At 31.0% G+C, this 17,838-nt stretch overlaps 4 protein-coding genes across 7 annotated transcripts; 2 read left to right on the top strand and 2 right to left on the bottom strand.

Annotated features, from left to right (window-relative positions):
• Positions 1–1,296: 1,296 nt before the first annotated feature.
• On the top strand, positions 1,297–3,272 carry LOC114883166 (THUMP domain-containing protein 3-like). Of its 2 annotated transcripts, XM_029200692.2 has the most exons (7): positions 1,297–1,504; positions 1,577–1,689; positions 1,778–2,240; positions 2,310–2,488; positions 2,560–2,739; positions 2,805–2,942; positions 3,004–3,272. In XM_029200692.2, the coding sequence occupies exons 1-7, from the start codon at positions 1,411–1,413 to the stop codon at positions 3,160–3,162; spliced, it is 1,326 nt and encodes a 441-aa protein (XP_029056525.1). In that variant the 5' UTR covers positions 1,297–1,410; the 3' UTR covers positions 3,163–3,272. The 2 variants fall into 2 exon arrangements, with proteins under 2 accessions (XP_029056525.1, XP_029056527.1); XM_029200694.2 differs by lacking the exon at positions 1,297–1,504 and having other exon boundaries at positions 1,601–1,685.
• On the bottom strand, positions 3,185–4,561 carry LOC114883167 (probable ribosome production factor 1). The gene is made up of 3 exons (XM_029200695.2): positions 3,903–4,561; positions 3,559–3,823; positions 3,185–3,496 (listed from the first exon to the last, which is right to left on the bottom strand). Exons 1-3 carry the CDS (start codon positions 4,471–4,473, stop codon positions 3,319–3,321), a joined length of 1,014 nt encoding a protein of 337 aa, XP_029056528.2. The 5' UTR covers positions 4,474–4,561; the 3' UTR covers positions 3,185–3,318.
• Positions 4,562–5,110: 549 nt separating this feature from the next.
• Positions 5,111–6,263, bottom strand: LOC114870927 (BET1 homolog). 3 transcript variants are annotated; one of them, XM_029176195.2, is made up of 4 exons: positions 6,156–6,263; positions 5,900–5,953; positions 5,659–5,822; positions 5,111–5,578 (listed from the first exon to the last, which is right to left on the bottom strand). In XM_029176195.2, the coding sequence occupies exons 2-4, from the start codon at positions 5,916–5,918 to the stop codon at positions 5,423–5,425; spliced, it is 339 nt and encodes a 112-aa protein (XP_029032028.1). In that variant the 5' UTR covers positions 5,919–5,953; positions 6,156–6,263; the 3' UTR covers positions 5,111–5,422. The 3 variants fall into 3 exon arrangements, with proteins under 3 accessions (XP_029032028.1, XP_029032030.1, XP_029032029.1); XM_029176197.2 differs by lacking the exon at positions 6,156–6,263 and adding an exon at positions 6,042–6,149; XM_029176196.2 differs by lacking the exon at positions 6,156–6,263 and having other exon boundaries at positions 5,900–6,035.
• A 425-nt stretch (positions 6,264–6,688) lies between these two features.
• LOC114870923 (DNA topoisomerase 2) lies at positions 6,689–14,984 on the top strand. Its single transcript, XM_029176168.2, has 23 exons — positions 6,689–7,133; positions 7,774–8,100; positions 8,174–8,417; positions 8,572–8,958; positions 9,025–9,264; positions 9,338–9,443; positions 9,546–9,698; positions 9,896–10,065; positions 10,143–10,353; positions 10,431–11,019; positions 11,087–11,318; positions 11,383–11,582; positions 11,666–11,801; positions 11,912–12,211; positions 12,587–12,820; positions 12,946–13,131; positions 13,205–13,319; positions 13,505–13,654; positions 13,738–13,816; positions 13,899–13,969; positions 14,228–14,341; positions 14,404–14,525; positions 14,689–14,984. Exons 2-23 carry the CDS (start codon positions 7,799–7,801, stop codon positions 14,836–14,838), a joined length of 4,491 nt encoding a protein of 1,496 aa, XP_029032001.1. The 5' UTR covers positions 6,689–7,133; positions 7,774–7,798; the 3' UTR covers positions 14,839–14,984.
• Positions 14,985–17,838: the final 2,854 nt, after the last annotated feature.

Below are 17,838 nucleotides of genomic sequence, written 5' to 3'. Positions count from 1 at the left end.
CCTTGGGCCCCCGGTCCAGGGTCCCCGTACGACGATTTTGCGTCTAAGAATGTTTATTAGTTGATTAATGCCGGCCCTGGATCAAACTGAGAAAAAGTAAAACTAAATTTAAATTGTTTTAATTTCAAGGGTTCGCCGTCAGGGGGTTGATTAAAATTAATTTTATCCTCTTTATGCTACATTATTTACAATACTACCTTGTTATTTATATTGAATGTTAAATTTGCCACATTCGACAGGCCCGTATTAATAGAATCTTATAAAGTAATGAAACTGATTGTGCAGGGTATCCATATGGGGAATTAAATTAAGGGTAACTGCAAACGTCAACTCACGCTTCTCGTGAATATTCATGTACCACACGAAAGGATCGTTAAACTCAGGAATCGAGTTTATAAAGTGCCTTTTTTACTGCCTCTCTTTACAGCTTTAAAAAGAAACGTTTCGTACAATGGTCGTTAAATAATTCAATATCTTATTTCACGTCAAATTTGTATCTTTTTTAAGCTCGATAAATTAAATTTTCTTCCTTATAGATAAGAGATGAATTCGTTATCGAAATTTCGTTTCGAAAATATTTGATAAGAATTGATAAAATTAGCTAAGCTAATATTTGTTTCATTTTTACTAATTATTATACATATATTTGATTTTAATTAATAATTCAAATACACTGCAGTTGAATATACCTTCTTTTCGTCATTAACATTATATCCAAAAATATTAAGATCATTTGTTAAGTTAAGAAAAGGAGAGATTTTACAAAGAGAACCGTATTTTTGGTCGACAACACACTGATAAGATACAACACACAGTGATGCACGTAGGTGCATTCTGTGTATAAACTCGTTACATCGTTATAATGGTAAAAATTGTTATTTATTTTGCAATATATACTACTTCTTGTCACGTTCTGCAATGCATTTGACAAACGTTTGTTGTTACGTTACAGAAAAGTTAGAAATTTTGTAATGTTTTCAACAAAATTGACATTTTGTATCAGGAGTTCATGTGATTCCAAGAGGTATTCTTTTATTTTGCGCAAAAACGCATTCCAAGATTCGCGCGATTTTTGTTTCCTATCGTTCGGATATTCAAATACCATGCCCATTTCCGCATTTCAGACAGTACGAAATTTCTAACATCGATTCTAATCAATTTCCAATGCTATTTCGACATTTTATTTCACATTTAAACCCAAAATAAATTTAAAAAAGAATGTGAATAATAATTAGAAATGCGAGAAATAAAGCTCATCAATTTTATTAAAAGTTTCACAGATATTATAGGGGATAAACTATTGTACCGCGGGAACACGTGGAATTAGTTTGACATTAGTCACATGTATAATCACGTGTTCAAATATTTTGTACGTAAGTTACAACGTGAAATATCTACGTAAAATTCGACATGAATACGAACAGTGAATCAGATTTACAAAAACTTTTTTTAGAGTCGTTAGCTAACGATAATGTCTTTATGATAGCAACAACTGTTGACACAGGTAGATTCACTTTTCTCATTAAAATCTAAAGCACGTGTTATTCTAAGTAACCTATAAATTGTAATTTTACAGGTTTCGAATGGCAAGCAGTGGACGAATGCAAAGAAAAGCTGGATAAAAATATTAAGATCGTTAAAGAACGGGGAAAAATCTTTTTTAACATATATTGGAATCAATTTACGCAAGTATTATTATTATTATTATTATTTTTATTTTTTTATTCATTAATTTCAATAAACAGATTACTTTATCGTATTTAAACTGTAATTTTAGGTGCAAGAAATGAGATCTATAGATAATATATTCATAGTAGGAGATGTTAGAAAATTTGAATTTAATGGAACCAATAAAGAGGCTGATTTACAGCTTTTCAAAGATGCTGTGAACAATAATATGAAATTAGAAAAGGCTCTGAATGCTTGGAAGTCTGTCACTGAATTCCATGGAAAGATATATCCAACTATTGAAGAATACAATTCAGTAGAGAAGGATTATAAACTCTCCAATACAACTGTTTCACCTGCGACGCAAAGAGTAAAAAAAAGAGGTCAAAATCCTTCTAATACCAAAGAAGATGAGATTCTAAGATACAGAGTAACATGTGAAAGAAGTGGAAAACATGCATTTGAATCTTATGATGTTGCCAGAATTATTGGAGGAGAATTACAAGATAAATATCATTGGCTTGTTGATTTATCTGCATACTATCTAGAAATAGTTTGTAAAGTAACTGATAGTAAGTATAATGTAAGTTAATGAAATTCTGTTTGTTATAAAAGAATAATACATGTTGTATCATAAACAGATGAATTGGTAACACATTTACGTGTTACGCATGAATCTAAGCATCGTCGGAATATTGCGCATTTTGGACCAACTACCCTTAGAGCAACTATATGTTATAATTTATTACGGTTAGCTCATCCTAATCCAGGAGATATAATAACCGACCCAATGTGTGGCGGTGGTTCTATTCCAATAGAGGTGATTTTCATTTCTACTATACTTATAAAAATTCATGAAAAATTATTACAGAATGTAATTGAAAATTCTAGGCAACTTTGGTTTACACTAAATCCTATGTCATTGGTGGAGATAATCATCCAAAAGCTATAGATAGAACGAAATCTAATGTTGATACATGTACCAGAAAATCTAAAATTGATTTAGTACATTGGAATGTACAACAGTTACCACTTAAGGATTCCTGTGTCGACATTGTTATTACTGATATGGTAATGAAATACACTTTCGTGTACACACTGTTATATCATATTTAATTCAATAATTAATTTTACAGCCCTTCGGGAAAAGAAGTGGAAGAATGATTGATAACAGAATACTATACAAACAATTTTTAGTAGAATTAGGACGAGTTGTGAAACCTTCAACGGGCCGAGCAGTATTACTCACTTACGATAGACGTAGTTTTAACACGGTACGTTACTGCAATTCGTATTTTATTTAGAATTGCAATTAATATTGATTTTCATTTACAGGCTTTGCAAGCTGCCGGGAACTTATTTTGGGTAACAAAAATGTTGGGTGTAAATATAGGGGGGCTCCAAGCTGCAGTGTACGTTTTAAAACGAACAGACACAGCTTATGAGCAATTTAAACCTAAAGTTGTTAAACATCCTATACATAGAAGCAAGTGAACAAAAGTGATTACAAATATTGTTAATTTAAGGAAGTTATAGTATCTTTATTACAAGTTAACATTTCATAGAGGTTTAATAAACAGGAATTTTTGTACTTCTTATAAAAACTTTATAAATAATTTCCCTACAAATATTTATGTTAAATGATGAAGTTTATAAGAAGAACTTTCTCCTGCTAGTTTCCATATCGTGTCTTCTTCCTTCTACAAGCCATTCATAGTCTCCATATTTACTATCAAATGTGCCATGTTGCAAGGACTTCAATTTTAAAGTGAATCTAGGTCCTAACTCCCTCAATCTAGGTTTGCCCTTTTTAATGTCAAATTGATACCTACAATGTACATTATTATATTTAATATTATTGAAGTGCTATACACAAGCACAAAATCTCACCTATGATGTCTGAAAAATATGTAATCTCTTTGATTATGAAACGTTACAGCTCTTCTCCCTTTAAATTCAGGTTGATAATGAAATAGAGCTCCCAACATTCTACCAATTGTGTAACCCAAACGAGTAGTGAAATTATTTAAAATAACTTCTGGTCTATGTTTACTAATTTCTTTGTGACTCCTTTTTAATTCCGGTGTTATTTTAACATTACTGAGTTTGAAATATGCTGTTGGCCCCTCGGGTAAATGAATGATTAACATTCCATCTAAGAAGTTTTATAAGGAAAATAATAAATTTAAGTTATTAGAAATTTAATCAGTTGTACAAAGGTATTCAAAGGATACTAGGTTTACACTGATCTTCATTGACAACAATAATATCAGTGAAATTCCTGGCAATGGCACTTTTAACCATCTTTTTCACCCCAGAACGATTTCTATATAATGAAATAGAGTTTGGTATGATCCTTGTCAGTTCAACGCCAAAAATCCTGGTCTTTCTTGTTGGATTATCAGCATAGGTAATCAAAACTTTAGGCTCATATTCGTGTCTATAATAAGGAGCAAATTCGTCGTGTTCAAAATCAATTTTCAGCTCCTGATTTTCTTCATCGTCAATATCACCAGTAATGGTAGTTTCATCTTTCTCTCTTAAACTCTCAATAGTGTGTGGTACTTGTTTAGGTCCACCTTCTTGAATTCTTTTCTTTCGGGCTTCCTTCTTGGCTTTCGTTTTTTCTTTCTTTAATTTTTGACATTTTTGGTAGCGAACTGCTTTGCATTTTATATGATTAAAGTTGCTGTCAGATGGTAGGATAACCTTCGGTGTTTCATCGTTCGATGTACTTGGAGCTTCTTCGTCCTCTCCCCTTTGAACTCTACTCAGAGGATTTATTCGCAAATTCTTTAATTTCATTTCAAGATATTTTGCAGTTTAATGAAGGTATAAAACAACTTCTTCATAACACGTGCTTAAACAGTGACTACAAATAGTAGAAGGCTAGACATGTCCTTGTTTTCAGGTCTTGAATTTATGGGGTCCCAGAGACAGACAAGACAGTGGCGCTTCGGGGTCCCAGGAACCCCGAATGCCAAATTGTCGGTATGCAGTGTCACCTGTGCTTAGGGGTCCCTGACACCCCAAGATGATATTATGTCGGTATGCAGAGAGCATAGTCGGTAACATAGCAGTGCCTCTTTTGCGGAAACTATTCAACGAGTTACCAACCAAACGGAAGCACTCCCGCCATCTATCGGAATTCAGTGGAAACTACTTAGCAAGTCGGTAACTCGTTCAGTTGTTTGCATAATTTTCGTATAGGTGGCGACGGAATCGAACTTTAAAAGCGGTCTTTTTAAAATACGAGTTCAGGAATCCAAATTATCAAACAATTATTTTAATGATTTTTCGGTCCTGTGCTGACCTTGAATGATTTCTAAAAAAGTAGAATCAAACACAGTCAAAACTGTGTATTTCTTGCTGCCACTGCAAGGAATCGTAAAGAAAGAACTGGTAAAGCGGGTACGATTGTCATACAACTATCTACGCAAAGTAACTTTCATTTACCGATTTATTTCTCTATAATCTTGGAAATAATTGAAATGCTAATAGTTATTGGTCCACATATTTCTTAACATAAAATAGTCTTTACATTTACATTGATTTATGTACATTTTAATGTAGGGTGTGTATACAACTTTATACATAAAACTTAATAAATATTTTACCTGCACAACCTATGTAAACAAAATTTAAAAAATTGATATCATATACCAATCTTAAATAGCATAACTGTACATTGTACAACTGCATGTAACAAAATAGTATAAGAATGAGTTACTTTCTTAAGTTTTTGATGTTTTAGTTAAAAAAATTTCACTGTTACCCACAATATGAAAAAGACAACTATAGAGAATAAGATTAAATATAAAATATAATAATTATGACTTCCTTTAGATAAGCGTAAAACACGGGCAACAGAAGATGTTAATGAACCACTTGTCCTTTCAAAATCTTCATCCTGTGATGATAAAAGAAGTTTCTCTGTATAATTAGAATCTGAAATACTTAATAATCTTTTAATATTGCTGGGTAATTCACCATTCCACGAAGAACTTTTTCTTGATAATGTACTTCATTTCCAATATCAATTGACAGTGACTTTAAAGCATGAATTTTATCCTTTAAATGATCTGTCATTTTTTCATTTTCATCTTCCAAACCATCATGATTTGATGTTGTTGGTACTGGCTCATAGGCATAATCTGTAACAGAAATGAATTTATATCAAACCTAGGATAGGTACACTTTGTGGAAAGTATTCCAGCATTGGTGAACTTACTTGTATGAGTTCTACGCATTGTATTCTCAATCTTGGCGGCTGATTATAATACTTCTGAAAGCAGGAAGATTATAAGTGACTTTCATAATAAAAGTGTTTAGAATGAACAGACTTCAATCAATTTGAAATGAAAATATGTTACATGGAGCACTTCAGTAAATTGTTTATCACAGATTATAATGAATTTATAAAATATAATTAAATACTGCAATTGTTTTTAGAGGTATACACTATTGCAACATAGAAAATTACGAACCGTTATAAAAAAACTGCCAACTAAAGTTGTTGATTGTATTAACAGTGACTACAGATACAGAAAGACTGGACATAACTTTGTTCTCGAGGGGGCCTGATTATGGGGATCTGAAAAACCCCCAGGTAAGGTTAGGTCTGCAAATAAACGGTTAGTCGATTCGTTAATTAACAAGTAAAATGAACAATGAGCTCAATTCGAAAGTCTTACTTGCTTTGGAGGATTAAAAGATCAATATCAATTTTCAACAGATAAAATTAATGACCCTGGGTTTATTATTAATTTATTGATAAACAAGATTGCATCGAAATTATTCAAATATGAAATAATTAATACTACCAACATTTTCCACACAAAGTTACTAAAGCTTTGTAATTATTCTAAAAGACACAAATTAAAACTCAATTAAAACTCATCTATTTAATTAAAGAAATTAATGGCAATTCTTTTATTATTTTTAATAAATTTAGCTAATACAATTTATCCTCCGAACTCTGTATGCATATATTCGTAAAATATTTCATTGTGGTTGACAGTTAAATTGTTGTTCTTACTTCTTTATACGTATAAATCGACAAATGAATTGTATAATTTTCAAATGAAAATATTCTAAGATTTTTTAGCGATTTCGAACAAAGTACGTTAATTTTTTATTGCCTTTTGGAACGGTGTACAAAATACGATAGCGACTTCAACCGCTTGGAAGTGGATAGTTTACCATACATCAGTTTACTGTATAGGTTTCAGACGAAGTCTCGAATTAAAATAATATTTTTTTCTGTAATATCGGTAGTTTAATAACTATTTCAGTAAGAAAAGTAACGAGGAAGATAGTGTATATGCGTGTGATAATTATTTAAGTTACTTATCGTATTAAGTGCAATGCGTTAGCTAACAACCTTAAATACTGGTAGAAACCTGTAGGTGTACAAATTTCAGTTGCCGACACAACGCTGTATTTTTATTGCAGTTGTATTAAAGGTAGGCTGTAAAAATAATCCAAAATATGGTCTAATTTCCGCAATTTTTCTTTCAAATGGGTATGTGTTTATACATATTTAAGTTTCGAAAGAACATGCTTACGCGAAATTAGCGTCTTCATCGCACTAGCCAATTGCACGGAGGATGTTTTCCCGCCATATTAGTAAAATTCGTTTTGGGTATGAAACTTTTAATAATAATCAAAATTAATCCTTTGGATTTTGAATTGATATTCAAATGATATGACTAAAGCATATGTTCAAAAACAAAATTTCAAAGCTATTATCATAATTAAGTACATGGAATGTTTGATTTTATCACACTTCATCCATTTATGAAACTGTTTCTTATTTAATACATTAATATATAACGGTAAGGTGTTATAAGAATTATATGACAATTTCATAAATTGAGATTGAAGAACTTAGTGCCCACTAATAAAACATCCTTTTTCTATGACAAAACTGAAATCAAAATTTCCAAATATCAACAAACACTATACATTCCTCACATTTAATACTAAATCATCATTTTCAGTTATTTTCCTGTATTTCTTAAACAGCTTTCTATTTCTTTGAGTACCCTGTATAAGGCATCCAACAATTTAACTAACAAATATGTATAAATTTTAATTTTACAGTTACATAAAGAAACAGTGCAATACAATGAGTATAGCAGTAGAAAATGGCAGAGGGGACAATGCACACAAGAAAAAAACCATTGAGCGCATATACCAAAAGAAGTCTCAATTGGAACATATTTTATTACGACCTGATACATATATTGGTTCTGTAGAACCGGTATGCGAATTAATGTGGATTTATGATAAAGAAAAAGAATGTATGATACAAAGGGAGATAAAATATGTTCCTGGATTGTATAAAATATTTGATGAAATTTTAGTCAATGCAGCAGATAATAAACAAAGAGATCCTAAAATGGATACCATTAAAATTGAAATTGATTCGTAAGTAATACTAATTAGATAGCTATTATGTTAATGATTAGAAGAATAATTAAAAATACATTTCAATCCTTAGAACAAATAATATTATATCTGTATGGAATAATGGTAAAGGCATTCCAGTAGTAATTCATAAAGAAGAAAATATGTATGTTCCCACAATGATATTTGGACATTTATTAACATCATCTAATTATGATGACGAAGAAGAAAAAGTAACTGGTGGTAGAAATGGCTATGGTGCCAAATTGTGTAATATTTTTAGTCATCGTTTTACTATAGAGACAGCATCCAAGGAATATAAGAAATGCTTAAAGCAGGTAATTATTTCAAGTAACTATAAGATTTTCAGAATTTAAAAATTCTAAAATATCTAAGGGATCCAGCCTGCCCCAGAAAATATCCCAGTTATGACAATTCACATAATTACATTTTTTCTAACAATAAACATTTGTAATATGATTACATTTATAGACATGGAATAATAACATGGGAAGTGCAAGTGAACCACGAATAAAAGATTTCTCTGGTGAAGACTTTACAAAAGTCATATTTTCGCCAGATTTATCAAAATTCAAAATGGATTGTTTAGATGATGATATAATTGCCCTGATGTCTCGAAGAGCCTATGATGTAGCAGCTTCTAGCAGAGGCGTTAAAGTTTACCTTAATGGTATTAGAATTCCAGTGAAAAATTTCAAAGATTACGTTGACTTCTACATTAAGGGTAAAGAGGATGATATTGGCAATCCTTTGAAAATTGCATACGAAAGTTGTGGACCGCGCTGGGAAGTAGCTGTGACTATATCGGATAAAGGGTTTCAACAAATGTCTTTCGTAAATAGTATTGCAACAACAAAGGTAATAAATATATTGAAATGAAACATAAGATGAAATATGCCAATTAAATTGTATACTTACACATAGGGTGGTCGGCACGTAGATCATGTCACGGAAATAATAGTGAAGCAATTGACAGAAACTTTAAAAAAGAAAAATAAAGGCGGACTAACAATTAAGCCATTTCAAATAAAAAATCATTTATGGATTTTTATTAATTGTCTCGTTAATAATCCTACGTTTGATTCGCAAACTAAGGAAAACATGACACTGCAAGCTAAAAGTTTTGGATCCAAGTGCACACTCAGTGATAAATTTATTACTTCTGTAAGTATTATAATTTTACTCAACTTGTTTAACGTTATTCTATATGTGTAAGGAATTTTGATTTTTTATATAGATAACGAAAACTGGCATTGTAGAAGCAATTTTAACATGGGCTAAATTTAAAGCAGATAGTCAATTGCAGAAATTAGGACCTAAATCGAAGCAAAGAAAATTACAAGGTAAATTGAGTATAAATCAATCCTACTTATGCCAATGATACGCATATTCACTCCTGTAAAATTCATAATAAATGTAACATTTTATGTGACTTTGTATTGCAGGGATACCAAAATTAGAAGATGCTAATGACGCTGGAACTGCTAAATCATTAGATTGTACACTTATATTAACCGAAGGAGATTCGGCCAAAACTATGGCTGTATCTGGGCTCGCAGCTATAGGTAGAGATAAATATGGTATATTTCCTCTAAGAGGTAAATAATATATTCACATACACAGGTTGCCTTAAAAATACCGTACAACCTGAAAGCCACAGACGAAATTTAATTTCAATTTTTGAACCAAGCTTATAATACCATCCTGATTATGCGGTATTTTTGGGACACTCTATACATCATATTATTTTTACGTGTATAATGTTATGCTATCTTTAAATCCTTTTTACTCTCAGGTAAAATCTTAAACGTAAGGGAAGCAACGCATAAACAAATATTAGAAAATGCAGAGATTAATAATTTAATAAAAATTCTTGGTCTTCAATATAAAAAGAAATATGAAACACGTGACGATTTAAAAACACTGCGGTATGGAAAATTGATGATAATGACTGATCAGGACCAGGTTAATTTCTTTTCGCATGAATTTTATGCCTTATATTTTAATTATGTTATTTAACGTATAATTATGTGTTTATTTAGGACGGTTCTCATATCAAAGGACTGTTGATTAATTTTATTCATCATAATTGGCCATCGCTACTGAAATTAAATTTTGTAGAGGAATTTATTACACCTATTGTTAAGGCATCAAAGGGAAATCAAGTGTTGAGTTTTTTCTCTTTACCAGAATTTACCAAGTGGAAATCTGAAACCGATAATTATCATACTTATAAGATCAAATACTACAAAGGTTTTTATTTTTTTAAATTAACATTATTATCATTGGTCTAACATTCTCTTACAACAATTTATTTCTTTGCGATATAGGTTTGGGTACCTCTACAGCTAAAGAGGCGAAAGAATATTTTGAGAATATGACTAGACACAGAATTAGATTCAGGTACGATGGCGATCACGACGATCAAAATATAATAATGGCCTTTAGCAAGAAATGCGTTGATCAGCGTAAAGATTGGTTAATGAATCACATGGATGAAACAAAGAGAAGAAAAGAGATTGGCCTTGGGGAGCGTTACTTGTATGAAAAAGATACACGTACAGTGACGTTCTCTGATTTCATTAATGTTGAATTAGTTTTATATAGTAATTATGATAATGTTCGGTCCATACCCAATATGATTGATGGTTTTAAACCCGGGCAAAGAAAAGTAATTTATACATGTTTAAAACGTAACGACAAACGTGAAGTTAAAGTCGCCCAGCTAGCTGGTTCTGTTGCTGAACATTCTGCGTACCATCATGGCGAAACTTCTCTTATGTCAACTATCATAAATCTTGCGCAGAATTTTGTAGGAAGCAACAATATTAATTTACTTCAACCGATTGGTCAGTTTGGTACCAGGCTTGCAGGAGGAAAAGACGCGGCAAGTCCTCGATACATCTTCACAATGCTTAGGTATGTTATTTATACTATATGTAATAACTATAACTCAGAAGTGTAACATAATTTTCTTTCTTTGTAGTCCATTAGCTAGACTCATATTCCATAAACACGACGATGCTTTATTAAAGCATGAGTATGATGATAATCAAAAAATTGAACCTGTCTACTATATACCAACAATACCAATGGTATTGGTGAACGGTGCTGATGGTATTGGCACTGGTTGGATGACCAAGATACCAAATTATAATCCTAGAGAAATAATTGAAAATTTGTTTAGAATGATGGACGATGCTGATCCAAAACCTATGGTAATACTCTGGAAAACTATTTTATATTCATCTCTTATGTATCTCATTTTGATATTTTGTTTAGGTACCGTATTATAAAAATTTTAAAGGTACTATTGAAAGTTGCGGAGACTTTAGATACGTTATTAGCGGAGAAATTTCAGTGATCGGACCTGATAAGGTTGAAATTACTGAACTGCCAATCGGTATTTGGACGCAAGTATACAAAGAAACTGTGTTAGAGCCCATGTTACATGGATCGGATAAAACTCCTGCGATTATTACGTAAGTGATACTAGAATGTCATATGAAAATTTTTAATGTTAATAATTACTATGGATTATTTATTTTTATTGTTGCTGTTACAGCGATTACAAAGAATATAATACAGATACGTCTGTACTTTTTATAGTAATATTAAATCGTGATAAGTTAGTTGAATTAGAAAGAGATGGCCTTCATAAAGCTTTTAAATTGCAAACGACAACGACAGTTACATCTATGGTAAGATAAATCTAAGGCTAAAGGTTCTGGTTTTCTATCTAAGGTTTTCCCAGATAGAAAATTCTAATTCCGCACCAACAAAATACAAATGAAATTTATTTTCTTTACAGTGTGCGTTCGATGAAAATCAATGCTTGCAAAAGTATGATTCTTCCCTTCAAATTTTGAGAAACTTTTACAAAGTAAGAATGGAAACGTATCATAAACGAAAGGCTTATTTGGAGGGTATACTGCAAGCAGAGGCATCGAAACTTTCCAATCAAGCACGATTCATTTTAGAAAAGTGCGATGGTAATTTAGTAATAGAAAATAAGAAGAAAAAGGATATGATAGCTGAATTAGTTACACGGGGATACGAATCCGACCCAATAATAGCTTGGAAATTATCACAAAATAGAGAAGAAGTTTTAGTAAGTATTTTATCTTTTACAATAGACACTCGTTATATTTCCGCGGACAGAGCTGTAGGAGTCGGAAATTCCTATGAGTAGAAATAATAATGCAATTTCAGTATACCCTCGTTATATTGCCGCGGATCTTTTCAAACTTTTGTTTGAAGGGAAGTAGGAGAGATAGAAGTATATCACTCACGTGGCAATATAACGAGCGGACTCTCTCAGTAATAGACTACTGTACCTGCAATAAGTGCAATAAAATAATATATATTATACTTTAACTGTTACGTTACGTTAGGAAGCTCAAGTAAGTGATAGAAAGAAAACTACAGGATAAGAGAAATAACTTCTCATATACATATTTAATATTAAAATAATTGATGTTAATAGGAAGAAGTTGCTGATAATGCTGAAGATGAAGGTGCTCTGTCAACCACTGCGATAGGGCAAGAAAATTTTGATTATTTATTAGGAATGACTTTATGGAGTTTAACAAAGGAAAGGAAGGATGAACTGTTACGTCAAAGGGACGAAAAATTAGTTGAATTGAAGAGACTGCAAGCTCGTTCACCTGTCTCTTTATGGAAAGAGGATTTGGATAATTTATTGAGTGAATTAAATAAGGTAATTGGTCTATTCTGTGGCAATAATATTTTTCAGAGTCACTTTGACCCATTCTTATTTAAGAATAACAACGTGTGAAGATTAAAAATAACACTTAATATTCTTGCATACATTGTGTATTGTAGATAGAAGAAAAAGAGCGAAAAGATGAGCATAAATCGAGGCAAACAATTAAAAAACCACCACAAAAATTTTATTCCTCAGACGAAATGCGTAGGGTAGAACCTGTGATTGACACGGAATTGAAAAAGAAAATTGAGAAAGCAAACATTGTATCCAAAGACAAAAAAGAAGGAATTAAAAAACAGAAGGTAACATAATATAATTTTAATTGCACAATTTATTTTCTATAAATTTAACTTAAGTTTTTCTTTAATGTCTTAGATAAAGAAAGATGTTTCAGAAGATAAAGATGAACTTGATGCATTAGTTGAAGCAAGTGCTAAGTCTTTAGAAGACAGACTGGGTACTTCTCCTGAAAAAATAGCTGGCAAAAAGAGTATGTATACACCAATATAATTTTAACCTCAAAGTTAAAAAATTCAAATTTCAAATATTTTCCCACGCTTCTGTGTATTTAAAAAATGGCCAGAGAATAAGATTCCAATAATTTGAGTTGTCCACTTAATAAATTAAATATAGGAAACTAATTTAATGCTTTATTTTTGTTTTAACTTTAATTAGAATTGAAACAGACAACATTGTCATTTAAGCCAAAGGCAAAGAAAGGAGACAAAAAGAAGGAGAAAGAGAAAGACTCTGATGATGAGGATGACATTGATTTTGGTAGTATTTCTCCACCACCGGCACCACGTGCATTACGTAAAACTGCAGGTATTAATTTTTAATAATATACACGATAGTTCGCTATATTACGATAATGGCTGATACACGATTAACTTTTTCGAATATTACAGTTAAGAAGAAATATAACCTGAGTAGTGAAGACAATTCGTCCAGCGACGATGTGATCAGTGTTTCTTCAGATATAGAACTGTAAATATTTAATTTATAATTATAGCATTATGCAAATGTTAAGTAGAATCACAAAGTATGATATTGTTATTTTAATTTTTAGGAAAACCAAACAACCCGCAACTGTAAATAGTGATTCCGATGATATCTTTAACAAAGTACATAATAAGAAACGTAAGTAAATGTACTTATATATGTATAAGCAGTTATCGTCAGTAGCGTAACTAGGTAGAAGTCAGAGGGGGGGTTTGGCCTCCTAAAAATATGAACAAGCCACCTCGCTATTCTAAAATTCTAAGATTAATTTAAAAAGTAGATAGATTAATATAAGGGATGTGGATCACCCCCGAAAAAATCCTAGTTACGCCAATGGTTATCCGCCATATCATTAAAACATTACAATTTATATTACCATTTTATTCATTTTAACAGCAAGTTCAGAAGAACTATTTGACTCCTTAGTCGGTAGTTCTCCAGATAAACAACAAAGACCTGTTATAACATCTAGTGAAGATTCCTCTCTACTATTCTCGCCACCTAAAAAGTGTAAGACTATCAGTATTACAATAATATTAAAATACCTTATCTAATGTATTATTTACATTTAGCTCCCGTTAAAAAGAAAGCTGAAAATGGCGGAGGAAAAGGAGTGAAAAGACAATTAAAGAAAAAAGTAGTTTCTTCTGATTCGGAATCAGAGGATGCCACATTTGCAAGTAAAAAATCATCTGTAAGTAACAATACATCATATAAATTACAAAATATGAAATATTATAAATGAAGTTATCTATTATTAACTACATAAAAGTACAGGAAGCAACGCGTGCACTGTAAAATATTACATTTTAACTCTTTTAAATAATGTAAACTTTAATATTTATTTTATGGTACAGATAAAGAAACGAAAGAAGAAGTCTGATTCGGAGGACGACTCCTCTACAATAATAGATAATTCTCCACCCGTAGCACCAAGAAAAACAGCTGGTCGTTCTCGTAAACCTGTTTCCTATGCCATTCAATCGGATGACGATGATTCCAATTGATCAACTTTCTATAGTGTTCAGGTTCGAACTGCAAAAAACACAATCTTAAGTTGAATTACAATGCAATGATTGTTAAAAATTTTGTGATCGTATTTGATATAAATTTTAACAAATTATGCCTTAAGGATCATAATCAATATTAATAATTTTGTATAACGTTGTACATATATGTATTAGGAGATATGGATAGTATTTTAAGAAAATGAAATTTTACAACAACGACAAGAAAATTCGTTGATCACATTACGCATACAAGTTAGCAAATTTAATAACACGGTCTCCTTTTCCTATTTTAATTTTCACGGAATACTCCATGTTTTGTAATAAAAAAAAATTAATAAAATAACATATTTTTACATGTGTTAGAACGGTAGTTAATACACAATTTTTTTAACATGTATCAATGTGTAATCGCTCAGTAAAAAGAAAGAAATTGTAATAATCCACGTATTCATTGGCGTAACTAGGTAGGAGCTAAAGTGGGTCTGGCCTCCCTCTAAAAACGGGGTTGGTCCCCTTACCATTCTAAAATTTTGAAGTTCAGAATTTTAAATTAATCTCTGAGAGACCAGACCCACCTCAGAAAGGAACCCTAGTTACGCCAATGCACATATTCATTTCATGTACATACCATGCGTATTTCGAATATTTCCAATGTATTTATTAGTGATCATGATTTTTATTCATAGTAGATATACTCTAAAAAAAAATGTTTGATGTTCTGTGTACTCTAAATAAGTATAGAAAAGTGCATAGAAGTACAAGAGTGTCGCGAAAAATTTCATTGTATTGAAATTTTTGCATTTATAACGAATACAATTATAGACATTACAATGCGTCATTTACATTCAGTTAACAATTATTTATTCTTTTCCTTTTTATGGTATATTCTATTTTCATAGTAACACATGTACATGTACCAGAAATGTTTCTTTTTTTACTGTTCATTATAAACATATCTTTAATCAATAAAGTACTTACCATAACGTGCAAATATCATTACCTAATACTGAAATAAAATAAAGCACTATTAGTGTACGCACAACTTAACAATGCTAATTTGTATATGAACTGCATCGACACATATTTTTCGTGTGCTGAACAGTTTTAATAATCTAATAAGAATAACTGGTAAACTAATAACTATTTTTTCAAAAAAGAAAAATGATCGTTTCTGATAAAAAAAGTATACATACATGTTCAACATTGTAGGGAAAGCATACACTGTTATACGTGATTGATATTTAATTAATAAGTTTACTAAGTTTAAATTATACACAAATACGTAAATTTATTGCTATAACGTTTCATACACCATCCTCGACGCAATTCCTGTTGTTTATGAGGAAGATCGTGACTATGCTGACACGTAGGGGCAATAAAAAAGATTTATATTATTTAGTAAAGATTTGTTATTTTAATTACTTTTGTTTTGTTCATTCATAATACTTGAAACTCTACATGTACACATTGGCGTAACTAGGATTTTTTGCTGGGATGAGCCAGGTTCCTTAGAAAGTTTGAAATTTTTATTTCAAAACCAGAAAACTTTAAATTTGGAAATTTCAAAATTCGAACCGGGAACTTGACATTTTTTGAAATGTTGAAATTTGAATTTTGGAGATAGGGTTTTAAAAATTGAGTTTTAAAATTCTGGAATTTTTTAATGATTTGATAGTCAATCACCGCTTCAGAGAAGGGAGCAACAAAATATATGAGGAGGCCAGACCCACCTTGGCCTCTACTTAGTTACGCCAATGCATGTACAATTATATGAGCACGTAGAGCTAAAAATATTATTTTTTTATCTACGGAATGAGACCCATACGTTTTGCTGATCAGGTGATATAATAAACTGGGGCTTTTGTGCAACAAATTTGATGAAAACAAAAAAAAAAATTAATCTTTTAGAAAAAAAAATTTGTTTCTGATATATGCGTTTGATAGTTTTATTAACGATGCATTTTTAAGGAGTTTTCATTATATACAAATGCAAAATTCTTTTCTATCGCAAAACATATAAACATGGCTTGGTATAGATTTGCTTCCTATCGTTACAAATAATCTCAGACTGAGATTTTTTTATGCAATAAATGCTCGTTAAATGATTTCTTTCACTTCTTTTTGTCCGTATTAAGTAATTTAGTTACTTCGTAGAAAAAACGTTACCTTTTCTCTCATTTAAAAGAAGTGTTTTTCGTAAAGTTTACTGGCCAAAGTATGATATTACTTTTGTCCAAGAATAGTATGCAACTGTTATTTTGTTTTTGCAAGAATTAAATTATAATAAATAAAACAACTAATCATGACTACCGCAGCTGTTAATATTTAAACAACAAAATTGTACGCAACCTAAATTACAATTTTTCAAGTACGTGTAAAATTTGGACAATTATGCATACGAGTTCTCAGAAAAAAAAAATAATAAAAATTTGCTCAGCCTCTGACTAGTTTTAATCTTCCAACGTACAGTTTACAAAAAGCACTTCCTCGTGGAAGAAAATTTCAAAAGTATACGTTTTGAAATTTGAAAAGAGAAACAGGCATTGGCGTAACTAGGATTCTTTTCCGGGGTGGGCCCAGCTACTTTAAATTTACTAATAGTATCAAATATTTTATATTGTTTTATTCTAACTTCATCGTGATATTCTTGAATTTTTAAAATTCATAATTTCACGCGATGAGGATATTGTTGTGTATTTTGTTTTTAGTGGCAATACATATTGCATTCCAGTTAAAAAATGTATTCTAACTGAGATAAGACTTTGCCAGAGGATTTTCAAATCTCAACTTCTTAAAATTCTAAAAGTTTCGAATTTCGGAATTCTGGAATTTCAGACTTTTGGGATTTGAAAATTATGGAACTTTAGAATTCTGCAATTTCTCAATTTAAAAATTTTGAAATTGCAACTTCAAAACTTAAAAATCTTATAGTCATCATAATCCCCAAATTTGAGAATATTAAGGGGGGCTAGTCTCACCCTGTCCTCTACCTAGTCA

This window comes from Osmia bicornis, chromosome 1, assembly GCF_907164935.1.
Source record: "Osmia bicornis bicornis chromosome 1, iOsmBic2.1, whole genome shotgun sequence".
Classification (NCBI taxonomy): Eukaryota; Metazoa; Arthropoda; class Insecta; order Hymenoptera; family Megachilidae; genus Osmia; species Osmia bicornis.
This window is presented reverse-complemented; position numbering and strand designations above follow the sequence as displayed.

Excerpts from the sequence above, each read along its gene's own strand:
- LOC114883166 (XM_029200692.2), top strand. The coding sequence starts at position 1,411 with ATGAATACGAACAGTGAATCAGATTTACAAAAACTTTTTTTAGAGTCG. Across the intron at positions 1,505-1,576 it reads AGCAACAACTGTTGACACAG|GTTTCGAATGGCAAGCAGTG; the intron begins GTAGATTCACTT and ends GTAATTTTACAG. Across the intron at positions 2,943-3,003 it reads ATAGACGTAGTTTTAACACG|GCTTTGCAAGCTGCCGGGAA; the intron begins GTACGTTACTGC and ends TTTCATTTACAG.
- LOC114870923 (XM_029176168.2), top strand. The coding sequence starts at position 7,799 with ATGAGTATAGCAGTAGAAAATGGCAGAGGGGACAATGCACACAAGAAA. Across the intron at positions 8,959-9,024 it reads ATAGTATTGCAACAACAAAG|GGTGGTCGGCACGTAGATCA; the intron begins GTAATAAATATA and ends ACTTACACATAG. Across the intron at positions 11,583-11,665 it reads AAAACTCCTGCGATTATTAC|CGATTACAAAGAATATAATA; the intron begins GTAAGTGATACT and ends TTGCTGTTACAG.
- LOC114870927 (XM_029176195.2), bottom strand. Across the intron at positions 5,579-5,658 it reads AAAAAGTTCTTCGTGGAATG|GATGAAGATTTTGAAAGGAC; the intron begins GTGAATTACCCA and ends TTATCATCACAG.
- LOC114883167 (XM_029200695.2), bottom strand. The coding sequence starts at position 4,473 with ATGAAATTAAAGAATTTGCGAATAAATCCTCTGAGTAGAGTTCAAAGG. Across the intron at positions 3,824-3,902 it reads TGAAGATCAGTGTAAACCTA|ATGGAATGTTAATCATTCAT; the intron begins GTATCCTTTGAA and ends AAAACTTCTTAG. Across the intron at positions 3,497-3,558 it reads ATATTTTTCAGACATCATAG|GTATCAATTTGACATTAAAA; the intron begins GTGAGATTTTGT and ends TGTACATTGTAG.